At 32.8% G+C, this 26,761-nt stretch overlaps 2 protein-coding genes across 5 annotated transcripts in view; one reads left to right on the forward strand and one right to left on the reverse strand.

Moving 5' to 3' along the window:
- Nucleotides 1-10,501, forward strand: part of LOC149477197 (uncharacterized) — a 26,983-nt gene extending 16,482 nt beyond the window's left edge. For all 3 annotated transcript variants that reach the window (XM_089710575.1, XM_089710574.1, XM_089710576.1), the window contains exons 15-17: nucleotides 6,311-6,435; nucleotides 7,249-7,337; nucleotides 9,535-10,501. In XM_089710575.1, the coding sequence (XP_089566701.1) occupies nucleotides 6,311-6,435; nucleotides 7,249-7,337; nucleotides 9,535-9,719 (399 nt within the window). In that variant the 3' untranslated portion in view covers nucleotides 9,720-10,501. The remainder of the gene's footprint in view (nucleotides 1-6,310; nucleotides 6,436-7,248; nucleotides 7,338-9,534) is intronic.
- The window catches only part of LOC149477194 (facilitated trehalose transporter Tret1-like), a 112,082-nt gene that overhangs the window by 73,694 nt on the left and 11,627 nt on the right, over nucleotides 1-26,761 (reverse strand). The window contains exons 4-8 of one of the 2 annotated variants that reach the window (XR_016317607.1): nucleotides 25,019-25,171; nucleotides 20,555-20,681; nucleotides 17,210-17,445; nucleotides 15,871-16,059; nucleotides 14,565-15,333 (exon numbers count right to left, since the gene is read on the reverse strand). Coding sequence is in view for 1 of the 2 variants with exons in the window: in XM_089710594.1 (XP_089566720.1) it covers nucleotides 15,067-15,333; nucleotides 15,871-16,059; nucleotides 17,210-17,445; nucleotides 20,555-20,681; nucleotides 25,019-25,171 (972 nt within the window). In the remaining variant the exon portion in view is untranslated. Of the gene's footprint in view, nucleotides 1-14,039; nucleotides 15,334-15,870; nucleotides 16,060-17,209; nucleotides 17,446-20,554; nucleotides 20,682-25,018; nucleotides 25,172-26,761 lie in introns of those variants that run through there. The other variant, XM_089710594.1, reaches the window with a different exon arrangement.

Below are 26,761 nucleotides of genomic sequence, written 5' to 3' on the forward strand. Positions count from 1 at the left end.
GACATCTACCTGCATGTCAAATTTCAGCCCGATACGTCCAGTGGTTTGGGCTGTGCGTTGATAGATCACTATATCAGTCACTTTTGAGTTTTATATACAGGGTTACAGGTTAAGTCGACCTATTCCTGTTAAGAGCGTTTAGTAGGGGTCAAAACAAACTGATTTGATCTTATAATATCATATCCAAAAGTTAGCCGTTGAAGAGTTATTGCAATTTTAATTTTTTTCTTGAAAATGCCACTTTTTTTCACGTTTTATATAGACTAGCTTTCCACTTGTCCACCAGCTTGTCAAAGAAAAACCCGCATAGTTCCCATTCCCGTGGGATTTATGGGATAAAACCTATCCTATGTCCCGGGGTAAAAAGTAAATGTCCTTTCTCGGGTATCAAAATATCTCTATAACAAATTTCATGCAAATTGGTTCAGTAGTTAAGGCGTGATTGAGTAACAGACAGACAGACAGAGTTACTTTCGCATTTATAATGTTAAGTATGGATGGTTCGACTTAAAAAAATAAAAATAACTACGTTAAAAACAACCGATTTCAAAAACGGAAAAGTAAAAACTAAAAAATATTTAATACTAGCGGTCCGCCCCGGCTTCGCCCGTGGTACATGTTTACGTTTTCTCTACATAAGAACCATCCTCGTACTTCAAGGAATATAATAAAAAAAGAATTATCGAAATCGGTTCAGCCGTTCTCGAGTTATGCGCTTACCAACACATTTTGCGATTCATTTTTATATACAGGGTGTCCCAAAAAGTAGTGATGAACGGAAGCTGGGAGGTAGAGGACCTAGAGGGCTATCCGAATCACCCCCATGTGTGTTATGCGATTTTTCGTATTTTCGGAGTTATGACATTTTTTTCAATTTTTCATCTATCGCCGAGTACGATGAGATTTTTACTCATGGTGACTTCAATTATTGCGGAAGATGCTTGATTTTTTTTTGTGTGCTACGCTGAAAGATAGGCCAATTCAGTATGTTAATATTTACTATCGATAGATCTTTGAATGGAATAAAAAAAGGATGAAATGCCAAGAAAGGTAAAATTTCCCAGTATGTTCACCACTTCAAGGGCCTGTAAAAAAATAAAATCACATAAAAAATGTTTTTCGTTTGGCTTTTAAAAACTTGCTCTATCTATCAGGTAGCTACCCTGAAAATTTTATTTTATTATTCAGAAGGCTTCAATCGAAAAATTGAAATCTAAATGTGGTAAGTGCAAAAATTGAATTAACGTGATGATTAATAAAAACAAATTAAAACCAATAACAAGGTGTTAAATTACCAGAAATTTTTAAAATGACCCCGCTGTTTGTCAGTGCAAGTGCGACATCACCGTAAAAAGTTGTCTTTTAAATGTCTGAATGCCCTTTTATCATTTTTAATGGTTTCTTCTGCTACTATGAATTTCCGGGTTATTTCGTCCAAATTGTAGCAGTCTCTCGTCTTTGTAGTATCCCCACGGACAAAAAATCAATATGGTCTATGTCCGGGGACCGTTCAGGCCAGGCTAAAGGGTAAAGATACCCTGAAAGATGGATTGGTCGTTGCAGCCTGCGCATGCGCCGGTGACGCCTGCCTTAAAGCCTGGCCTCCACGGTCCCTCGACCTAAACCCCATTGATTTGTTTCAATGGGGATACTAAAAAGACCTCGGTTACTTGAGAGAATGCCACAATTTGGACGAAATAACCCGGAAATTCATAGTAGCAGAAGAAACCATTTAAAATTATAAAATGGCATAAAGACATTGAAAAGACAACTTTTTACGGTGATGTCGCACTTGCATTGACCAACAGTGGGGTTATTTAAAAAAAATCTGGTAACTAAACACCTATTTATTGGTTTTAATGATCATCATATTAATAAAATTTTTGCACTTACCACATTTAGATTTCAATTTTTCGATTGAAGCCTTCTGAATAATAAAATGAAATTTTTAGGGTAGCTACCCAATAGATAGAGCAAGTTTTTAAAAGCCAAACGGAAAACTTTTTTTATGTGATTTTATTTTTTTATGGGCCCTTGAAGTTGTGAACATACTGGGTAATTTTATCTTTCTTGGCATTTAATTCCTTTTTTTATTCCATTCGAAGATCTAACGATAGTAAGTGTTAGCATACTGAATTGGCCTATCTTTCAGCTTAGCACACAAAAAAAAATCAAGCATCTTGCGCAATAATTGACGTCACCATGAGTGAAAATATCATCGTACTCGGCGATAGGTGAAAAATTGAAAAAAGAGTCATAACTCCGAAACTACGAAAAATCGCATAACACACATGGGGGTGATTCGGATAGCCCTCTAGGTCGTCTACCTCCTGGCTTCAGTTCATCCATACTTCTTGGGACACCCTGTATATAAGAAGATTATTAATTACTACATATTATTTAGATGATTTATTAAATAGGTTTGATGTCGGTGCACGGGCTTAATACTAAGTGCTTAGTGATTTTTTTGAAGTCGTTTAAAAAGGATTCTCGATTGGGACTGTCTTGTCATTAAAATGTTTTACAGTTATTATCAGTATAGAGTGAAATAATTTGGAGGAAAAATTGAGACTATTCATATTTTTTTTCATTGAATTACTGTCCATAAGTGAAACCAAATCACTGGTTTTAAGGATAACGGTGATCTGATTGAATGAGAACTGAATTCATCAAGTGGGAATGGGTATCAAGGTGCATGTGCAACACTGCATAACATTGCATTATTAGTAGACGATTTGAAATGAAATGAAATGAATTTATTCGCAAGAAAAGTGGTAATACAATGGTGTTATGAGAGAACTTGTTCTACACAATTCGCCAGTCACAGCTGGCATGCGAATAGTTACATTAACTAAATTTTAGAGTGCTTGTTAAATTTTAAATTAATATAAATTATAAACATGACGACGCGGTTGGCGCAGTGGTAAAGTAACTGCCTACTGAGCCGACGGTCCCGGGTTCGATCCCCGGTCAGGGCAAATATTTGTGTGATGAACTCAATTATTTGTTCTTGGGTCTGGGTGTTATTATCTATATATGTATTTATAATATTATATTTATCGTCGCCTAGTACCCACAACACAAGCCTTAATTGAGCTTACTGTGGGACTAGGTCGATTTGTGTAATAATGTCCTATAATATTTATTTATTTATTTATTTATTAAACATTCATTAACAATGATGACAGAGATTCAAATAAAATTAAAATAAAATTATTACATATTTGCATCAAAAAAATGGTGCCAATGAACTGCGAAGACATATTCAAAATGATGATGTTGTACCAATTAGTGAAAACTAACAGCAATGGCTTTATTCTCTTAGTAATCTTTGGTTGATAGGTTTTTATCTTAATACTAGCTGTGCCCTGCGGTTTTACCCGCAGTACTAAACTCCTGGTGGTCTTAGCGTTATTATACATAGCCATTATACATAGCCTTCCTCGATAAATGCTATAAATGGCTATCTAACACCTAAAGAATTTTTCAAATCGGACCAGTAGTTCCTGAGATTAGCGCGTTCAAACAAACAAACAAAGTCTTTAGCTTTATAATATTAGTATAGATTATTTTTTAATAAATAAAAATCCATAAAATAAACAATAATACTTTTATTTTAATTCTTGTACCGACTAATCAAATCAATCAGTTACAACTTGTTTTGCAACTGATTTCTTCACTTCCTCTAATTCTTTTTTCGCTTTTTCTAATAAACATTTGTTTCTCTCTTCCTGCATCAACGCTATCCTTTTTTTTATTTGTTCAGCTTTCAACTGCAAATAAATGGTAAATAAGTTAATCCATACTAATACATATTATGCGAAAGTAACTCTGTCTGTCTGTCTGTTACTCAATCACGCCTAAACTACTGAACCAATTTTCATGAAAGGAGAATGACCACGGGTGGTATCGGTAAAATTTTAGTAGTGCCACGTATTCGTGATATTGTTAATTCTTATATGTATTTATAATGAACACAATATGTATCACTATTAAGTCGTAATTATACCGAATAAATAGAAATAAAAGTAAAAGTTTTTGTTTTGACACATATATCTCTCTCTCTTGCAAGCGTCCTGCGTCATCTGTCATTGTGTTCGACGCATTGTTCGACGTTATTTATTTTGAAATAATGTTTATTACGATTTACTTTTCACATTTGTCTTGTAAATTAAAATATTACCTATGTAATAAATGTAAAACTTAACGTTCATCGTTAGTTTAAACTCGATAAAGTATTTTTTTAAAGTTTTGAATAACACTATTGTTTTATTTTATTGTCGCAAACTGCGGCTTATTTACATAAAAACTTTAATCGTTTCTAAAAGTACTTACATCAAGCTTTAAATTGAGCTATATTTCATCTTGACACAATAAGTGTGATTGCGATACCAAGTGCCATAGTAACTTGGGCAATCTCCTTTGGTATGGAGATATTTTGATACCCGGGAAAGGACATAGGCTACTTTTTATCCCGGGTAAATGACGCAATCCCGGAAATCCCACGGGAACGCGAACTATGCGGGTTTTTCTTTGACTGTGCGGGCGAAGCCGCGGGCGGAAACCTAGTCTGGCTATAAATAAAAAAAAAAATAAAGTTATAAACCATTACATTGATTGTTGGTATCCATAGTTAAGTACCTGTGTTTTTAATATTTGTATTTTCATCCTTTTCTTATTTTCAAAATTTCGTGGTCTCATTACGGCCTCTCTCCGAGTATACTCTATAGGCCTACGCACTTGTTTTCTTGTGGTTTTGATTACTGCATCATTTTTCTTATTTTCTGGTCTTTTTTTAATCAATTGTGCAGATACATTTTTTTCATCGGCGGTAAAATTGGCTACTATACTGCGTGGTGTTTTTGTTTGAGACTCCTAAAAAGAAACAGGTATATTAACCGAAGTTTGTGTCGTTTAACTGCTGATATGATAGATTCACTGAATTTACTTATAACAATATTTACAATATTAAGGAATATATGGACGATAAAAACCCACGGAGGGTTGTCGCGTAAAAACCACAGGACAGTTCTTTGGCATGTTACGATAATATATGATGTTACATAATATGTATTTTGTAAAATTAAATTATAAAACTGACATGATTAAAAAGAGCAACCATGGAGTTTCTTGCCGGTTCTTCTCCGTACATACTGCTTTCCGAATCGGTGGTAAATGTTAAAAATATGTAATGACGTTTCAAAAGTGCTTCTAGAAGAAGTCTAATTGAATAAATAAATGTTTGAGTTTGAGTTTTGAGTTTACTTACCATGATATATTATGATAAAGCTTTAATTAAACTTTATTACGCGAAAAACTTCTTGTCAAGTGAAACACAACAACACAATCCAAGCAAAGTTTACACATAACCAATAAACTTGACAACATTGACAGTTGGCAATAAGTGATACCAGAAAAAAAAAGTCCGGTTGCTTTATATTATTTATATGAAAATAGATTTGCTTTTTGCGGTAAAAGAAATTATTTTAATGTATGTCATTTATATGTGTGCTTTCAATGTGTTTAAAAAGTTTTTTGCTATTTACTAATAACAGTTTTTCAAGTGTGGCTTCACTCACCGTTTATCGATGTGCATTCGATACAATGATTTGACGTTACTCCGCCCTACGGATACTTAAAGTTGTCATTAAGTTATGAACCCTTAAATTATGTCTCTGGGGTGTAGCGTTAATTAGCAGATTTAATGATAATTAGGTAATTACTCATTAGGATTAATTTAATTAACCTAAGTCTCTTATTATATTACTTATACTCTGTCCATTATATTATTTGCTTTTTGACAGCTTCATGCCTATGAAGTTTTGTATTGTTTAGGTTAAAATGTCATACAAATAATATCGTACTTTATGGACAGGCCCCGCCCACTTAGTTATGTCTACACAGAATTATTCAATAATGTGAAATACACGTGTATCTCTCGAAATATTGCAAAACGAATGACGATGAGTGTGTCGAGTGAGCACAGTCTAGCGCGGGTGGTGTGTCATGTTTCGTGGCAATGCGCTGCGCTTCGTTATATCTGCGCCGGCCCTTATTAATGTAACGTGTATTTTGAAGTGAAAACTTCTTTAGCGGCGTTGGGTATAAAATCTTAAACTCGCGTCAGGACACGTGACCTGATCGAAAAAGCGTAAGACGGATGGATATCAAACATGCTCAACGTTTATAATCAAGTTTTCACTTCTGCCGGCACTCCCGGAGTGCAACCCGTCTTTTTTTTATATTCACTTTTGTGTCTGAAACGATTTCTTTTACATCTTTGTGGCTAAAATATAATGTACCCCCACAGGGCGCCCCGCCCGGGGCTGTGACGTACTACACGTGCGCGGAGCAGGAGGCGCCCCCGCGCCCCCCGCGCCGCCCCACCGCCGCCATACCCATCGTGCGGCCCGACCGGCCCGTGCGGCCCGACAGGTGGGTACACACCCTTAACGTCTTATGCGGCCCGACAGGTGGGTACACACCCTTAACGTGTTATGCGGCCCGACAGGTGGGTACACACCCTTAACGTGTTATGCGGCCCGACAGGTGGGTACACACCCTTAACGTGTTATGCGGCCCGACAGGTGGGTACACACCCTTAACGTGTTATGCGGCCCGACAGGTGGGTACACACCCTTAACGTGTTATGCGGCCCGACAGGTGGGTACACACCCTTAACGTGTTATGCGGCCCGACAGGTGGGTACACACCCTTAACGTGTTATGCGGCCCGACAGGTGGGTACACACCCTTAACGTCATGCGGCCCGATAGGTGGGTACACACCCTTAACGTCTTATAATTCGATAGAGCCGGCTGCACGCACTGTTGAATTCTTTAATGTTCAAATAGGGTTGTAGGAACGTAACGCCATCCTCGTCGCCAAATATGTTATATTTATACGATTAGAAATAAGAAATTATACTAAATACGGGAATGAACATACACCTAGATATAATCAAGACCGATTTTATTTCATTACCCACATAGTAAATATGATCTACAGATAACATAATACACAATAGTTTCCTAAAGTGTGAAAAAACTGGTGTGTTTTTTGTAATTTGTGGTGAGTTCTACGCAAAACGAGGTCTCAAAAACTGAAATAGATTATAGAATTTTCAAAATAGGTTATTTTTTGTAAAAAATGACATCACATCATAGTACAATGTTTTGCAGGCCACATGAGTAAGCTAATTTTTCATAAAAAGAGAAAGAGATAATAATTTTTCCATTTAAAATTTCAGAGCGGTGAATTCAACTGAAAAGGATAACATCGACAGGATCGTCGAAAACATGTTCGTGAGGAAACCCTGGCCGGCTACACATGGCGCGGGTAAGAAAAAGATAGATAAATATCTATGATATCTTTTTTCTTTGAAAATTTTTGTTCAGCTTATCCCCGCATGCTTATTTGCACACTGCTTTATAATATATTATTATTGTTTTGATTGATTTTCTTATATTATTATTTTGATTGATTTTCTTAATTTCTTTAGGGATTTTTATACTTAAAGACTCCTTGGTACAGTGGTTGACGCGTGAGCGTAGCACCGAGGAGTCCTGGGTTCGATTCCCGGTAGAGACGAAAAAAAATGTCTCGGTCTGGTAGGACACAGAAGGCTGATCACGTACTTGTCCCTAAAGAAAATCGATCAGTGAAACATATGTATAATGCATCTGCCCCTCACCCCACTAGGGGACATGGGGACATGGCTCCTTAATTTTTATCTAAATTTTTATTACCTTGCAAAATTTATAAAATAAAATAAAAACTTCTAGTTAGAAGCTCTAAGATCTTGAAAGGTTTATCCTATTTTTGTAAAATGTTTCCTCCTGCTCCGCTCCTATTGGACATAGCATAATATAGACTATTTTTGTCTTTCTCGATAAATTGACTATTTAGTACAAAAAAACAATGCTATAATTAGAACGTGGAGTTCTTGATAATCTTGCAAACAATAAAACAAATATGAAATTGAGTGTAAAGCTCAAAATTCATGTTACAAGTTTTAATAATTAGATTTTTTCTAAATAAATTTTTTTTTCACTAATACTGTGATAAAACTTAACAGAATATTCTCTCTTTATACTATCTTTGTTCAATATTATAATCTATACTTTATATTATAAAGATGAAGAGTTTGTTTGTTTACACGCGCTTAACTCAGGAACTACTGGTCTGATTTGAAAAATTCTTTCACTGTTAGATAGCCCATTTATCGAGGAAGGCTATAGGCTATATATCATCACGCTAAGACCAACAGGAGCGCAGCAATGCGGGTGAAACCGCGGGGCACAAGTAATTTAATAAATTTTCTAGATCTATTAAAGATAGACCGGATCAAATCATACCTGAGGTGGTTAAATTCGCGCCAATAATGCTTTGTCCACACGAAATGGTAGTATGGTGCAAACAGACTTGACAAGGTTTTCAATACTTTTTTGGGTTTTTTGTAGATTGGGTAAAGGTAATTTTTAAATAGTTCGTGGGAAGTTATGTTTCGATAAATGTTATGTATTAGTATGTAATTAGATTAATTTGTATTAGTAATGCGTAATATTTGAATTAGTGTGGTAGGTATAACATTTTTTTGAATATTTAATTTATAGAGTAGAAATCAGTTAAAATCAGTTAAACCATGTCTTTTAGGTCGAACTAGAACGTAGTATTTAATACTTCCTCTAAAATGTGGAAAATTGATAGTCATATAGAAGAAATTAGAGAATCACCACGTTAAGTTCTCATTTCTATAATTATGATATATGACGCAATTGGTATTACCACAAAAAAATTTTGATCACGGTCTAACTTTAAACCTGTCACTTTAATAGTTATCTATGTGAAATACGACAAAACCAGATTAAAGAGAACCCGCGCTTAAAGATAAACCCTGTCTAAATTTTTTTGTGGTAAGACAGTATTTCTTATATGTTTTTGATCTCCTGTCATTCTTAAAAACTTTCAGATCTTAATCGAATTGTAGAAAGATGAAATTCCCGTTATACAAACTCTTATAAGCTTAAGATATTTTTGTCTAACAGTTTCTTGGCGATAAATATTAAAATTTATTCATGTAGCTTTTAAATAAATATCGAGAAATATAAACAATTACTGTCTTACCACAAAAAACTTAAGACAGGGTTTAACTTTAAGCGTGGGTTCCCTTTAATCTGGTATTGTCGTATTTCACATAGACAACTATAAAAGTGACAGATCCCTGGTTTAAAGTTAGACTGCGTATAAATTGTTTTGTGGTAAGATCATTACAAACCGATATCAATTAACGATAAAATATTTCTTTTTACACGCTTTATATTAGCTTCACCTGTATGTTTGTTTGTTTGTAACCGACTTCTTTGGGCGCGATTTTGACCCACTTTAAACGGCCAGATTTCGTTCAAACTTTGTAGATTTATTGAGGACCGATGACAATACACTAATTTGATAAAATTATTCCATTTTTTAGTTCGATTTCTATAAAAAGCGTGTTTTTTAGTTTTTATTTAACTATTATTTAACCCGTTTTCAGATTCAAAGGAAAAAGACAGGAGTTCGCAAGATCCGCCCAGTAGAGAAGTGTCCCAACCGAACAGTCTAACATCTAGTTCTATATCCACCGACTCTAAAGAAGAAAAAAAGAAAGAAGACAAGGAGAGTCAGGAGGAGAGTCAGAAAGAGAGCCAGGAAGAGAGGAAAGTGAGTGAGGAGGCCTGACCCTTGTTCTACGAGTGTTACGAGTTTTATAGGCGGTAGTGGTGTAGGGTTGGCACATCGTGGTTTTAAAATTGAATTAATTTTTTGGGGGTTTTCCCTTACTAAGAAATGCAAAATGAAACCTTCTTAATAACAAAGAAAATTTACTGAAGAAAAATAAAATGTATATTGAGACTATTGAATACAACTGAATTTTTTGATAAATTTGTAATAGTGGGGGTAGTTATTTTTTTGAAATTATTCGTGGTAAATACCTTTTTGGTACTTTTTTGTTGGCGGATAAAATATATTTGGAAGGGTAGTCGTCTCATTCGAAACATTTGTGAATTTTTCAGTTATTTAAAATTGATCGATTTTTATAGATTAGAGAATATTTTTTTTACTTTAGAGGGTAGTCAAAATTAAAGCAATATTTTTTTAGAATGTCGAAATTATGGTATTTATAAAGATAATATAAATTTTTAGTTAACCGCGATGTGCCAATACTTCCTTCGTGTATTTGAACAGTAATAAAATATAAAAATACTATAAATTATATTATAGATAATGGATTATGAAATCTGTGCTATTTAAAAAAAATGTTTTATCACATTTTTTGTCTAATGTCGGATGATGTAGAGAGCTAAACTTAATTTTAAATTCGATAAACAATAATTTTCTGTTTTAATCAATTATTATGATAAATAAATAATTGACAATGTGAATAATAAACTATTGATTTAATTTAAAGATTGGTTCATTTTTAGATGATGTTGGATGTCATGAGTCAATCATCCATTCTTTAAGAAAGCAGATTTTAAATAACTTCATACTTCGATTTATTCTAAATCAAGGCAAAATCAAATAATTGGCACAATAAACTAACGAATTTAAAAATTCATCAAAATCGGTTTACGCATTTATGAGTTATGGTGGAAGAAATAAACTCTCTTTTATAAGTACATGATCCTTTGTATAAGTTAATTATCTAAATTCACATTTGACGTAGGTAATTAAAAAGAGATAAATAGAATTTAGAAAATGTAAAATTTACCTTTAAAAATTCGGAGTAATAATAACTATAACTGATGAATTATTAAAATTTTAAAACGTTTTTCAACTATTTTATGTAGTAAATAATAACGTCGTAAATAAAAAAATATAACATTTAACTCCACAGTTAGTCTTAAAAACTTCACTTAAAATATCTTACGATAAGAGATTTTAAAAATATAAATACGTAATTTAATAAAGTAATTGATATTTGAATAAAAACAGTAAATAGTTTAAACTTTAAAGATATTGAAATTCCATAATACTCTACACATCCAAGAAATTACGAAAAATGTAACAAGTATAAAATAAAATTTATTTAACAACCACAATGGTAAGAAACATCAAGTAAAATTTTGGGTTAAAATTATTAATAACTATGAATTTGACGGTTTTAAAGCGGTTTAATTTTGAGTTTATATTTCTCTATAGTTTCATGTACAGATAATGAATACACTTATGAAATATAGATTAAGAATCATTAAAATAGATAGACTGAAAAAAATCAATTTTAAATCTTAATTTATTGTATTTAGAAATAGCTCGAGTAAATAATTGTGGTCAACCTCTTAATATTTGGCTGTGTTCCTTAGGAATTGTCATTTGTTATACATAAGGGGATGACTTCGGAATAAATAGATAATAAATAATCATAAATATTTAATGGACGTTTGTTTTTATTTTATGAATGGCAACACTATTTTGGTTTGTAAAGTTTCCGCGAAAATTATTTTTGACATACAAATTAAAAAAATAATCTTAAGAGACTTCAAAGTAATTCTGTATTTATTTTGTGTGGCAACACTTAAAGTATATCTGTGGTTTTGTTTGACAGTTGTTGGTATGTTGTTTTTTTCATTGAATACACGAATAAATAGCAAAAAATAAAACCTCGTGTTTGTTTTGTATTATGAATAATTACGTATTATTTTTATACGAGCAGTTTATGCTAATAAATAAACTTTTAATAATTATTTCTAATACAGTAGCACCTCTATAAGTCGAATATCAAGGGAGACGCCAAAAAATTCGAGTTATAGAGTTTTCAACTTATGGAGGATTTCGACTTAGGCGGATTTTGATTCGACATAAAGAGTTTGAGGTTTATTCTTATCAATTTTGAGTTACAGAGGTAAAATAAATTAAAATTCAACTTGCAGAGGTCACAAACATGTTTTTATTTATATCAATATTATTTCAAATCATTTTAAAATAAAAAATATGGCATTAAAATAGTCAGTATTTTTTTGCTTTAGATATTTTGGTTGTTCTCTAGCATTTTATAATCATAAAAATATAGCGGCCCGCTCCGGCCTCCGGCATCGCACGGGTATAAAATACATAGCCGGGCGGCCGCAAACGCTACGTCCTGCAATTTTTAAATCTGTAATATCTTCGAAAATATTCACTTAAATCATACGGTGTAAAAGGCCATATAGATCTATATTAAATGAACAATGTATCCATGGTATTTAATTGGTTAAGGATTAATGCTGTATTGGTTAAAATCGCTTCGAAAATTAGCCATTATTTGTCGTAAAAAGTAAATGACAAAAAAAAGTTATTGTGGGTTATCCATAAGAGATAGACATATACCATCGCGGACTTTTCTGTAGACCTTTTCAATGTGTATAATACTTAGTACATTATTTTGATAAAACTCGTAGGGTTTAGCCTGCGTTTGCAATGTAAGCGGAATAAATGTAATTTTTTACGACATCACATTAGAAACCTCAAAAATAACAGTACTTCTCCACTACTTAATGGATCTTATTATACATATAAACCTTCCTCTTGAATCACTCTATCTATTAAAAAAAACCGCATCAAAATCCGTTGCGTAGTTTCAAAGATTTAAGCGTACAAAGGGACATAGGGACATAGGGACATAGGGACATAGGGACAGGGAAAGCGACTTTGTTTTATACTATGTAGTGATGATAAAGAGCAGAAAATTCTTCTTTATCAAAGATACTGGTTTGCTTTATAAAATTTCGTAAGGTATTCAATACGGTTCTTGCCTCTTTGATGGAAACCCATGGAGCGCATGTACTATTCACGTCTTCTATGTCATCTTAATCATTAGTATCGGTTTTCTGAGCTACTGAATCGATAATTTCGTCATCAGATACTTAACGCAAACACGTGTTTCGTGAGTCATAAATTAATCATCGTATACTCCTAAAATGTTTTCTAAGAAACAATAGTGTACTGGTTGTAAAATAAAACGTTGCTATGTTCGAGATACAGAGGTCAAATTTGATTTTTCGAGTTATAGAGTGAAAATATGTACTGAAATGGCTTGGAGGGACTCGGTGATTATTTCGACTAACAGAGGGACAAAATTTCAAGTAATAGAGGTTTTCGGGTTTGAAGGGAAGGGAACAAGACATTTTTTCGAGATTTGGAGGTTTTTGACTTATCGAGGTTCGACTTAACGAGGTGCTACTGTATAATAAAAATATCGAGATTTTTCGACTGTATACATCTGTTGATTTGTTAGCGCAAAATTTTGTAGTTTTCACTAAGTAATATACGATTATTGAGCAATATGTTTGAATAGTATACAATTCAAATTACGATAAAATATAAAGAACACAATTATGTTATATTGTACGAGAAATAAACACAATGTATAAGAATACTAAATACATAACTTGTCTATGACGATTATATGGTTAATATTATATGGAAAATATATGCATCTATATAAATAGCGATCGAATTGTCTCAAGGAAAAGTCTATCAATCGACAATAAGATTTATCGCGATGAATATTTTCTATAAATTATGGCTTTTGTATTTGCGAAATGAATTAAATTTTACAAATATATTATAATTATAGTAAGGGAGATTCCAATTTTTGCATCATACTACCATTTCTGTTATCTATGTATAAATATATCTATCTTATTATAGTGTAGATTAAAAATATCCGATTTATTCTTGTGTCAAGTATTGCCAGTATCTTATTAAGGGCTGATTTTTTTGGTTAAAACTTAATCATCGAATAACGTATTAAATTACCATTTCAAAAATGTATTGTAATTGTCCGTATTTGACAGTTTACAGGTGACATTTTAAAACGTTCGTGTAATACTTTACTGGACGGATAAATTTTAACCAATGTTTGAAAAATCGGCTCTAAATCTTATTTTTTAAATTACTTATGTTGTTTTGACTAGTCCTTATTTAAGTGTCGAAATGTTTTGTTTTATAAACTGATTTTGACTGCTGGCAACAGTGTTGACTCATTCATGTTTTGTATAAAAGGGAAAATTAAAAAAAAATGCTTTTGTATACTAGTATGGTTATTTATTCATAAGAAAAACTTCTTTAACTGAGCGTGGCGTTTTATTATCACAACTAATCCTATATTTACATTTAATTCTAAACATACACTTGTAAGTTCTAATATCTATGGAAATTTTAATACGTGGGCCCTGATTTAGTTTAATTAAACTAATAATAAGAAAACAACACATTTTTCAGAGGAATATTTCAGGACAATTTTCAAACACGGCACGATCTGATCCCATACTAAGCTTTCGCTTGTGTTATGGAAACCAGATGGCTGATAAACATACATATATAATTTTAAACAAATACTTATATAGATAATAAACACCCAGACACAGAGCAAACATCTATGTTCATCACATAAATATTTGCCCCGGGTGGGAATCGAACCCACCACCTCTAGCTTAGAAGGCAGGGCCACTACCAACCAAGCCAAACGGTCAGTCAATATATTATATACCTACAATAAAGTGATACATTAAAATACATAATTAATAATTTTATTATAAATACGTATTGCAGCAGACAATATTTGAGAAATTTTATCTTTTTTCAAGTTCACTCATATACTGCAAAATTACATACATGTTCATGATAACTAAGTACATCACAACGTGATCACAACTCAATCAGGGCCATTTGGTTTTATTTGTTCTCTTATAGACTTAACTACTATACTATACAAGTACAATAACATGGTATAATTTTGGATTGGCTGTAAAGCCTCGTAAGTATACAATTAAATAAATTTTATAATAAAAAATGGCACCTTTCAATCACAACTATGGAATAAATCCAAACAAAGCACTATTGCAATAATTTGCTTATAAAACGAGATTCTAAATTTAACATTTGATTTAGAAATACAAATACATATTGTATACTTAATATACTTTAATAATAGTTTGGTACTCTTTCCAATATTTAAGTACCATAGAATTTGTAAATAAACTAACACACCATCAAAACCTATGAAAATCATTTTAAAATAATGTCCACAGATAAACATTAAAATCTACACATGATTGGTTTCAACGACATCGTCTTGTTTTTTCTTCCGTTTCTTTCCTTCTAAGTCTGCGTAAATGTCCTCCAAATCTCGCATTTTTGTTTCTGGCACGCAGAATATAAGATAAAACACGTTTGATAAGCAGACAACACTGAAAATCCAGAAGGTGGAATGGTATCCTATCCAGGTGTTCAAAGGCGCAAATAGTTTTAGTAGAGCGAAGTCGGTACCGAGTGATATTGCCATGATGAGCGTGGCTACTGTACCACGCAGCTGAAATATGAAAAAAAGTTTATCGAACAGTATTTTTGAATGGGAAATCCCTGTTTTATGGTTATTTTGATGGTTTTATAATTCAAAACGAAGCTGTCTTATTATCTTTTATGGAAATACTTTTTCATCGTATAAGACAACAACTTTAAGTATTAAAAACACGATGTTTTAAGCCTACTTCTTGAAAATTAAACATTCTAATCAATTATTACGATACAAGAACTAAGTAAAAAACATACACAATGACAATACTATTAATAGATTACCGCTCGCGGCTTCGTCCGCGTTTTCAAAGAAAAGCTCGCATAATTCCCGTTCTACTTCTTATGACTTATCCCGGGATTTCCGGGATAAAAAGTAGCCTATGTCTCATTCTGGGTCCCTACATACTAGTAGTATTTGCATGAAACAGTAACAAACACCCATCCATCCTCACAAACTTTCGCATTTATAATATTAGTAGGATAGGATAATAGGAATTAGGATAGGATAGGATTAGTAGGATAGGATAGGATTAGTACTACATAAACAACTCACCTGAAAGCTAAACATCTCGGTCATAATAACATACGGCAGGGGTTGTAAACCCGACGCGTCCGCGAATATACACGCACAGAGCGCGGCGACGGGCAGCCAGCCGGGCAGCCCCGCGCCGAGCAGGTAGAACCACGCGCCCAGCAGGCACATGCTGAACCCCGCCACTACACTCGTTATTACAAGCAGTGGCTGTAAACAGTTTTATGTATAGTGTTATATACAGAGTATTAAGCAGTGTTATATACAGAGTAATATACAGTGTTATATACAGTGTTATATTAGACAAGCATATGAAGCCGGCTAGCGTAATAGCCGGGTTCAGTGAATATGCACGCACAGAGCGCGGCGATGGGCAGGTAGCAGGCACATGCTGAACCCGGCCACTACACTCGTTATTACGAGCAGTGGCTGTAAACAGGGTTATAACTTATATATAGTGTTATATACAGTGTTATATGGGATAGGCACACGATCCCGGCTAGCGTAGTAGCCGGGTTCAGTGAATATGCACGCACAGAGCGCGGCGATCGGCAGCCAGCTCTGCAGGTAGCAGGCACACGCTGAACCCGGCTACTACGCTCGTTATTACGAGCAGTAAAGAGTTGTATAGTGTTATAAGTAGTATATAGTGTTATAAATTACTGAAGGTAGTGTTTACACCACAAATAATACAAGCATACCAATATTATGCATACGCATACATTTTATACTAGCTGCGCTTCGCGGTTTCACCCGCGTGGCTCCGCTCATGTTGGTCTTAGGGTAATCTTATCTTAATATATATAAATCTCGTGTCACAATGTTTGTCCTCAATGGACTCCTAAACCACTTAACCGATTATAATAAAATTCGCACACCATGTGCAGTTCGAACCAACTTGAGAGATAGGATAGTTTAAACATGTAGGTACCACGGGCGAAGCCGGGGCGGACCGCTAGTAACTTAAATATAGTGTTATATACAGTGTTATATGGGATAGGCACACGAAGCCGGCTGGCTTAGTAGCCGGGTTCAGTGAATATGCACGCACAGAGCTACGAGCAATATTTGCAAGCAACAGTGTTTAATGCTTTAATTGTGTCGTAATAGGCACATTCTGGAACTCGTCAACTACGCTTGATATTACTACTTCTTAACCCGGGTGAAGCCAGGATAAACAGCTAGTTAGTTGTTAAAAATAAAATAATCGAAAGACCATGATAGTTTTGATCAAACTACTTGTCCATTTCTAAACTGTTTGCCCATATATAACTACAGCCAACGGAAAATAATTATTGAAACATTAATTCATAAAATTATTAAATTATTAATGGCCATAGACAAAAAGAAAAACACTAACCTTTCGCCCAACTCTATCCACAAGTTGACAAGCCAAAAACGACCCTAATATCTGAACAGCAGCTAACAAAATTGATTGCTTGTTTGGAGACAAAGATATGCTCGAATTAGGGTCTTTACTAGCTTCAGAAAATATATGGCTGGCATAGACAAGGACAGCGATGCATCCGCAGAATTCCCGCGTTAGGTTCACGATGAGGGCAACCCAGAACGCTTTGACGGTTGTTTTGTCTCCAACTGTAAAGAAATAATAAAGATGAGTATGATTCTGGATGAGTATTACAAATTTGGTTAACTTGAGTGAGTATAATATGGTAAGATATAATCTTGTCTATATGTATAGCCTATAGGTAATCTTCTTAATATATATATATATCTCGTGTCTCAATGTTTGTCCTTAATGGACTCCTAAACCACTTAACCGATTATAATAAAATTCGCATACCATGTGCAGTTCGATTCAACTTGAGAGATAGGATAGGTTTTATCCCGGAAATCCCATGGGAAAGGGAACTATGCGGGGTTTTCTCTGTAATCACGGGCGAAGCCACGGGTGGAAAGCTAGTAATAATATAAGACGCTAGATTTCGATTCGATTCGAAAAACTATGAAGTAGGAATTACAAAATATTTTTGCAGTCTGCGAGCGAAGACGCTGGTGGCAAGCTAGTCTAAAGTTCCAATAATAAATAATTAATAACATTGAGTGATGTTTGTTATATTAAAATAAACGCTTTTCACTAAATGCATAAGAATGTATTCATGATACATAACAAAGTAGTAATTAATACAATTTTCGTGTGTCTGTTTATTACGGCAAATATCTGGAATGGCTCTACCGATTTTGATGAGACTTTGATGGATAGATACCGATGTATAATGAAGAGTAACGTACTTAGTCTACTTTTTATTCTGTTATTTCATAAGGATTGGGAACACTAGGAGAGGATAAATCACGAAACGACTGCGGATGAAACAGCGGGATGCAGCTAGTCTATTAAAATATAATCTTTGCTGTACTTATGCTCTTTTGGTATTACAATACTTGGCAATTGCCCACAAATTCAACCGAAAAAAAAATACCTCAAAATTTGTTGCCAGTGTAAAATTTCAATTGAACTTAATTATAATTAAAGTTATAAACATGTTTTTGTCAACTATATTTTACCAGAGGACGCTTACTAATTGCGCCTAACCCTTTCATTTGACCTTTGATTGAATTTGACCGACCACCATTTGCGTGAGAATTAACAGACAATTATTTTTAACGGGTCATGGCGTTGAACTCAAACATATTTATGTCTTCCGTCTGTGTATGTTTCCGGGGTAAAAATGATTGATCAGTGAAATATTAGTGTTTAAAAATCTAGTGCTTTTGTTATTATGCATTTATTTTTCATACGGGGCACGAGCAAAAAGCGATTTTAGGTAGGTACCTAGTTATTTATCATTCTCCATCATTATTAAAAAAAATTATAATAAAAATTGTATTTTTTTAAATAACAGATTTTATCTAGACATAGAATTTATTAATTTACTCACCTCTAATTATTACCTACTATGTCAAAGTTAATCCCTAAATCGGCCCAAAAATTTTAGTAAATTAACAAGTCTACACGGCGGCATTATACCTAGCAACAATTTTAGAAGAACACAAAAATAAACCATTAAGCAGAAAAATAAATCAACGACAACATTCTATAATATTTTAATTACTCTGTATTGAAAAGACGCGCCCTTTTCAAATAACGAACGTAGAGCCGAAGCACAGCACAGGCCGAAGTCACAGACAGACAAAATAAATCTTCTTAGTTGCTCAAAACACAAAAGGTCATTTACCTAAATATAAAGTATAATAATACGTACTATTCTTATAAGAAAAATATATTATATTAATGTTTCAGGACAATTTTCACACACGGCACTATCTGATTCCATACTAAGCTTTCGCTTGTGTTATGGAAACCAGATGGCTGATAAACATATTATATAATTTTAAATACATACATAAATAGATAATTAACACTCAGACAAAGCAAACATTTACGTTCATCACACAAATATTTGCTCCGGGTGGGAATCGAACCTACGACCTCTGGCTTGGAAGGCAGGGCCACTATCAACCAAGCCAACCGGCCAGTCATAGAATCATGCGTCATAAAAATATACATAGAAATCAATTCTAAATTGTTTATTTTTGCATACAATGTCCAATACTATTCAATTGACTCGTAGATAGGACATTTGACACACAACAAATTGTGGCCAACTGAATTAATATGCTAGCAAATTGAAAATGATGACGGTTTCATATGAAGGACAATCGGCTGATGTCGGAGGTCAATCACTGGCACAATAAAAATACAGTTGAAAAAAGCTTGTTTACAATGCTTTGTTGTGGAAGCTATCGAATGTTTTGGGTGTAGACGTAATAAGGAATATTTTTCTGAGGAGTGTCCATATAAATAATCTGTATTGTGATATAATTATGCACTGTATATGTAGTTAATTTCAATTATTTTCTTCAATAACTGCAGTTATATTATGTTATCGTTACAAATAAATGTATTTCTTTCTTTCTATCTGATATGACGTTATTTAAGTAATATTTTGTGAATTTTGAAATTAAGAATCATTAAAAGGAAGGCAAGTTATAAACTTTGTCATCTCTCTTCTTACACGTGTTAAGAATAAACTTTTATTCAATGTATAGGTAGGTAGTAAGTAAAAATTAAATCATTAACGCTTTTTCCGAATACAAATCCAGCAAATTCTTGGAGCGAATCTAGTATTTCATATAATGAAAAGGATTATAAATCCTCATAATGTTTCTGTATGCATATAGTAACTAAGTATTTATCACCTAGGTCCTAGACAGGTAATTTTCAGGGATTATTACCAGGAGCCTTTAAAATCCTAAAAAAATTAGCTCAAACGTAATTTATTACGGTGTCCCTGGTATACATCAACAGCCTTGTGACCTAATTTTCTGGAGATTATATTTTTGAGGACAACGCGTGATGATACAGCCAATATTTTGTAACGAAATATTTTGTGGAATTAAATCTTGGTAGATTTATTCATAACAGTAAACAATACGCAAAAATATTTTTTTTCTATTCTTTAAGAAAATCCTCGTTAAAAAAAACATTACTAAATATCAAAATGTACATTGTTTTATAAGCATCAAAGGCGAAGGTACCTACTGTGTTTTTAATTGATTCTCAAAGTATCGATATTTTTTACGCACATAATATGCCGGGTATTGTAGAACAAAAGCTAAGTTCGTTTGATGTAAATGCACCCTTAGAATACTTTTATCTAAATATCAAAGAATGAATACTTACACAGCAGTTTGGGAGAGAACTTTAGTTCAGAAGTGGTTTGTTCTATTATAAGTCTGTCTACTTCTTCGCTGATGGAGTTGTCCGTGTGGGGAATGGAACGTAACCAGCCGAGGACTTTTGCTGTTTCCTGAAATACATCAAGATGTTATAGTTATTTATTTATAAAGTTTGTAGATAATATAATTAATATATTTTTACGTTAGGCTCTTATGTTGGTAAGTTTTTAAGGCAGGTTTGCAAGTAGGGTTTTTAACCGACGTTATTTAAACGTTCGCAATTCGCAGTGTATTTTTTTCAAATGTCTGTTTTTAGATTTACGTAGGTAATTTTTAACGCACGTTTTGTAGTGTAAACTGTTTTATGGACTTCAGTTTGAGAGGTATCTATACCTATTTTTTAATTTGTTTTAATTTTCATCGTTTATGAAAAATTATGGCGAACTTTTGCCACCACATCTACGCAGTGGCATGTATGACTGAAGCAAATTTCAAATCGTAATTTAAATTATAACATAACCTATACGCAAATTATTATCAACAAAATGGTTACGAAATCATTTACCTTGATATATCTAGTTAATTCAATACAGTGCATTTATCATGTTAATTACTGCAGTCTGCAATGATTATTTACGAGAGCCATTTTAGATAATGTTTCTCGTTAGTTCGTTACAAATAAGATGGAAACTAGTCGATAATCACGATTTTCTATTCAATGTGTTTTGTGACATAATGTTGTATGAAAACAAAATGCTTATATTGTAATAAATATAATTTGTATTATATTTTCACCTATGTCAGAGACACTAAAAATTAAACTTTTGGTTCAGATTGAAAAATAATCACGAAAACGAAGTACATATGTATAAAGTATTTAATTGTAAATAATAAACCAATTCTTGAATTAGAAAATATCAGCATTAGGCCAGTGGAAATTAACATTAAATTCGCAAAGCACGATGTAGATTTGAATTTTTGGTATGTTGTTTGGATCAGTTAGGGTGATGTAAATCCCAATTTGCAACTTCGAAAAAGTTGTGCTCGCTGCGCACCACGTGATAAACTGCGAAAATTTTGGACTTTTTTCACTTTTTGCTCTAAAAGTCATAAACTATGCGTTTCCGACAAGTATGATTCAGTACATAAATTAAGGTTATTAAATTTGCAACAATTTAAGCCTAACCGCAGCTCTCTAAACCTTATAACGACTAAACTGTGGCCATTCGAAGATGGTTCATTTTTCCCGAAATATTGAAATTTTTAGTTTTGCTCCCGTTTGAAGCAAAATATTGGCAAAAACCGCTCGTTCTATGAGAAGTTCGTATAATAAAGTTGTAGTGCATTTAATTTTCTTTCATAAGAGCATAGAACAAAGTCTGTGAGACAAATATTTCACACACAATATCTGAAAAACAAAAAGAAGGTAGAAATAGATTTTTAAAGAATTGAAACTGAGAGCATATAAAATCATAAAAAGAATAATACTTTTTCATTTGCAGGATAGGTAATTAACAAAATTACAAAATTTGGGAAAGTAGGAAAAAAGATTATACGCAAATAATAAACTGCGAAAATTTTGGACTTTTTTCACTTTTTGCTCTAAAAGTCATAAACTATGCGTTTCGGACAAGTATCATTCAGTACATAAATTAAGGTTATTAAATTTGCAACAATTTAAGCCCCATTAAAGCTCTCTAAATCTTATAGCGACTAAACTGTGGCCATTCGAAGATGGTTCATTTTTCCCGAAATATTGAAATTTTTAGTTTTGCTCCCGTTTGAAGCAAAATATTGGCAAAAACCGCTCGTTCTATGAAAAGGTCGTATAATAAAGTTGTAGTGCATTTGATTTTCTTTCATTAGAGCATAGAACAAAGTCTGTGAGACAAATAGTTCACTCACAATATCTGAAAAACAAAAAGAAGGTAGAAATAGATTTTTAAAGAATTGAAACTGAGGGCATATAAAATCATAAAAAGGATAATACTTTTTCATTTGCAGTATAGGTAATTAACAAAATTACAAAGCTAATTAAATTTGCAACAATTTAGCCAAACCGCAGCTCTCTAAACCTTATAACAACTAAGCTGTGGCCTTTCAAAGATAGTCAGTTTTTCCCGAAAATTTCAAATTTTTAGTTTTGCTCCCGTTTGAACCAAAATATTGGCAAAAACCGCTCGTTCTATGAGAAAGTCGTATAATAAAGTTGTAGTGCATTTAATTTTCTTTCATTAGAGCATAGAACAAAGTCTGTGAGACAAATAGTTCACTCACAATATCTGAAAAACAAAAAGAAGGTAGAAATAGATTTTTAAAGAATTGAAACTGAGGGCATATAAAATCATAAAAAGGATAATACTTTTTCATTTGCAGGAGAGGTAATTAACAAAATTAAATTTTCTACAACTTTATTTTATGACCTTCTCATAGAACGAGCGGTTTTGCCAATATTTTGGTTCAAACGGGAGCAAAACTAAGAATTTGAAAATTTCGGGAAAAACTGACTATCTTTGAAAGGCCACAGCTTAGTTGTTATAAGGTTTAGAGAGCTGCGGTTAGGCTTAAATTGTTGCAAATTTAATTATCTTTGTAATTTTGATAAAAATGAAAAAGTATTATCCTTTTTATGATTTTATATGCCCTCAGTTTCAATTCTTTAAAAATCTATTTCTACCTTCTTTTTGTTTTTCAGATATTGTGAGTGAACTATTTGTCTCACAGACTTTGTTCTATGCTCTTATGAAAGAAAATTAAATGCACTACAACTTTATTATACGAACTTCTCATAGAACGAGCGGTTTTTGCCAATATTTTGCTTCAAACGGGAGCAAAACTAAAAATTTCAATATTTCGGGAAAAATGAACCATCTTCGAATGGCCACAGTTTAGTCGTTATAAGGTTTAGAGAGCTGCGGTTAGGCTTAAATTGTTGCAAATTTAATAACCTTAATTTATGTACTGAATCATACTTGTCGGAAACGCATAGTTTATGACTTTTAGAGCAAAAAGTGAAAAAAGTCCAAAATTTTCGCAGTTTATCACGTGGTGCGCAGCGAGCACAACTTTTTCGAAGTTGCAAATTGGGATTTACATCACCCTAACTGATCCAAACAACATACCAAAACTTCAAATCTACATCGTGCTTTGCTAATTTAGGGTTTTTTAGTGTCGATTTCTACTGGCCTACATTTTGTTATATAATCTTTAATTTCTAGTAGTTACAATAATATTTTACAATTTAGATCACTAATCCATACTAATATTATAAATGCGAAAGTAACTCTGTCTGTCTATCTGTTACTCAATCACGCCTAAACTACTGAACCAATTTTCAAGAAATTTGGTATGGAGATATTTTGCTACCCGAGAAAGGACATAGGCTACTTTTTATCCCGGGAAAATGACGCAATCCCGGAAATCCCATGGAACGGGAACTATGCGGGTTTTTCTTTGACTGCGCGGGCGAAGCCGCGGGCGGAAACCTGGTATGTATATACCTAATATAAAATTTATATTCGCAACATGTTTATGAAACGTCTCATTGCAGCTTTTAACCGATTTGAAATAATAAGAGATAAGTAGGTAAGTATTCAGTGTGATTCGTTCCTTTGGTTTTGATATTATTATAACTTTTTTCATTGTTTTTTAATTCATGTTTGTAAGTATGATAAAGTGTAATAAAATAAAAACTTTTCTTTTTATAAAACTATCCCAACTAGTTACATATTGTGTTACTTATCCAAAAATGTAGTATTTATCTAATATTTTGTTATTAATTTTGAATGAATTCTAACATTATTTAAATTATCTTCAAAAAGCGGGGCGTCTTTACGTCACCAATAAAACTAGGTTAGGTAAATAAAAGAGAGAAATTTGTATGTAAAATAGATTTAGTTATAATTTTATTCTATTACCCTATTGAACTGTTTATATCAATGCTTTTCAATTGAAAGTTTAGCCTATATTTTGATAAATCAGTGGGTGCTCTTAATAAGACTTATATGTAAAACATTATAATGAAAATACCTATCTATGTTTATTATTTATCTCGTATCGATTCGTGGAAATGGAATTTATCAAAAATGTTAATTTACGTACTTTGTCATTGTTCTGGAAGCTTCTTCAAATATCTTGTTCTGCGTAAATTGATATTGGGGTAAATGTATTTTTCAGTCGAAAGTAGTAATTTGTAAAACACTGTTTACTTTTACGCGACATTAAATAAAATAACACCTCTAGGCCACTCTATATTAATTATTAATGAGCTAAATTTTACCCTCCTCCGTCTATGAAATTTTTTAAAATTTTAAAGTTCATGTAGTTAAGTAACTATCTATATATCTAGTTATATAATTTAGACAGTGTTTTGTAGCAGCTCTATCTCAAAAAGTGGTTGCTTTACGTAGTATAATAATTACCTACTATGTTAAAAATATCAAATATGGTAAATTTATAGATTACATACCTCATTCTTACCACATTTAACCAAGTAAGACGGTGTGTCTGGCAATCGTAGTAAGATGCAGAAATGGACCAATGGTATCGCCAGTAATATCCACAGAACTGTGTTGAACGGGAGTAGATCCCCTAGCACGAATACTAGGAGGTTTCCAACTGTCTGGATAAAGAAATAATAATGTTATTTTATCATGTTTAACATACTCTAAAGCCGGCTACTCATGTATCTGCCGCAGGGGCAATATTGGAACAATCTCCGTTGCACGGCGGTCGGAGCATTTCAGCGGTTCTCTAAATTGCCCCTGCTTGCCTATACACATAACAATTAAGGAGCCAATTAAGGGTGCAATTCCAATATTGCCCCTGCTGGTATGTGCGTAGCCGGCTTTATCGGAGTGTATTTAAATTTTTAAGTTATTTGTTATACGAGGAAAATTTTTTGAATGTATCAAAGTAATACATGAATTTGAAAGTTTGTGAGATGTTTAGTAACCTAATAAATAGCTGATCGGATTTGGATGAAATTTCGAAATAACAAGCCAAAAGTAATAAAGTGCTAACAATATTTAGTAAATAATATTTTTTTAGTAAATAATAAAAGCATTAATTAGTAAATAAGCTGTTTCAATTACGAGGATAATACAAAGCTAAAACAAAAATGATAAACGTGATCTTAATATATTATGAAGCATATTGTGTGTGGGTTCTTTCCCCACATGTTATCGTTTCTTAGTATTGCTAATCCATACTAATATTATAAATTTTGAAAGTAACTCTGTCTGTCTGTCTGTTACTCAATCACGCCTTAACTACTGAACCAATTTGCATGAAATTTGGTATAGAGATATTTTGATACCCGAGAAAGGACATGAGTAGCCGGGTTTTATCCCGGAAATCCTACGGGAACGGGTTTTTCTTCGAAAACGCGGGCGAAGCTGCGGGCGGAAAGCTAGTATAATATAGTTTTAAGAATAATGCATTATCATAATATCTTTATGCAGTTTTAATAGCTAATAATTATTATGTAATACTTTGTTCATGTTTTATTAGTTTGTAGTTGTTATAAGCTAACTTGTATATGTTGTTACAACAGTTTGAAATGAAAAAAAGTATGAATCCTTTAGTCGTTTTGTCTTAATCTTAAGGGCTTGGTCTAGTAGTGCAAACAAATGCATCCTGTCATCCTATATGTAAATAATACAAATATACTAAGGGAAAGTTGCTCCACTTAATTTTTAAAAATTAAATCATTCGTATAATTTAATATTCGTAATAAGTACCAAAAAGGACAATTTGAAACAATTTTCGTGAAAATTACACCGGGTGATTTTTTTTATCAGTACACAAGATTTGCGAATACTTTCTATTGATATCTTCAACTTCATGTTTATATAACTGATCAACTTTTACAAAGAGATTTGGACGAAATATAAAAAAAAATAAGCTTTCCATACAAAATGCATAACTCATACATTTTTTTCGACCTAAGTTTCTTAGTGAAACTAATAAAACGGATAAACAAATTTTGTATATAATAAAAAAAATGTAATGTTTGTGTTAAAAAATTATAAAATAGAAAAATACGCAAATGAAAACAAAAGATATTTATTTCTGACTAGCTTCCGCCCGCGACTACGTCCGCGCGGATGTCAGTCTTCGCGTCTTCTACAGATTTATTATATTATGTATAATATATAGATTTATATTTATAAACCTAATAAATCTTTTGCTAGCATTATGATGCTTTATC

The sequence above is a fragment of the Colias philodice genome, chromosome 25 (assembly GCF_061535455.1).
Source record: "Colias philodice isolate Cphi_HAF_F1 chromosome 25, ilColPhil1 Martin Lab GWU primary, whole genome shotgun sequence".
Taxonomy (NCBI): Eukaryota; Metazoa; Arthropoda; class Insecta; order Lepidoptera; family Pieridae; genus Colias; species Colias philodice.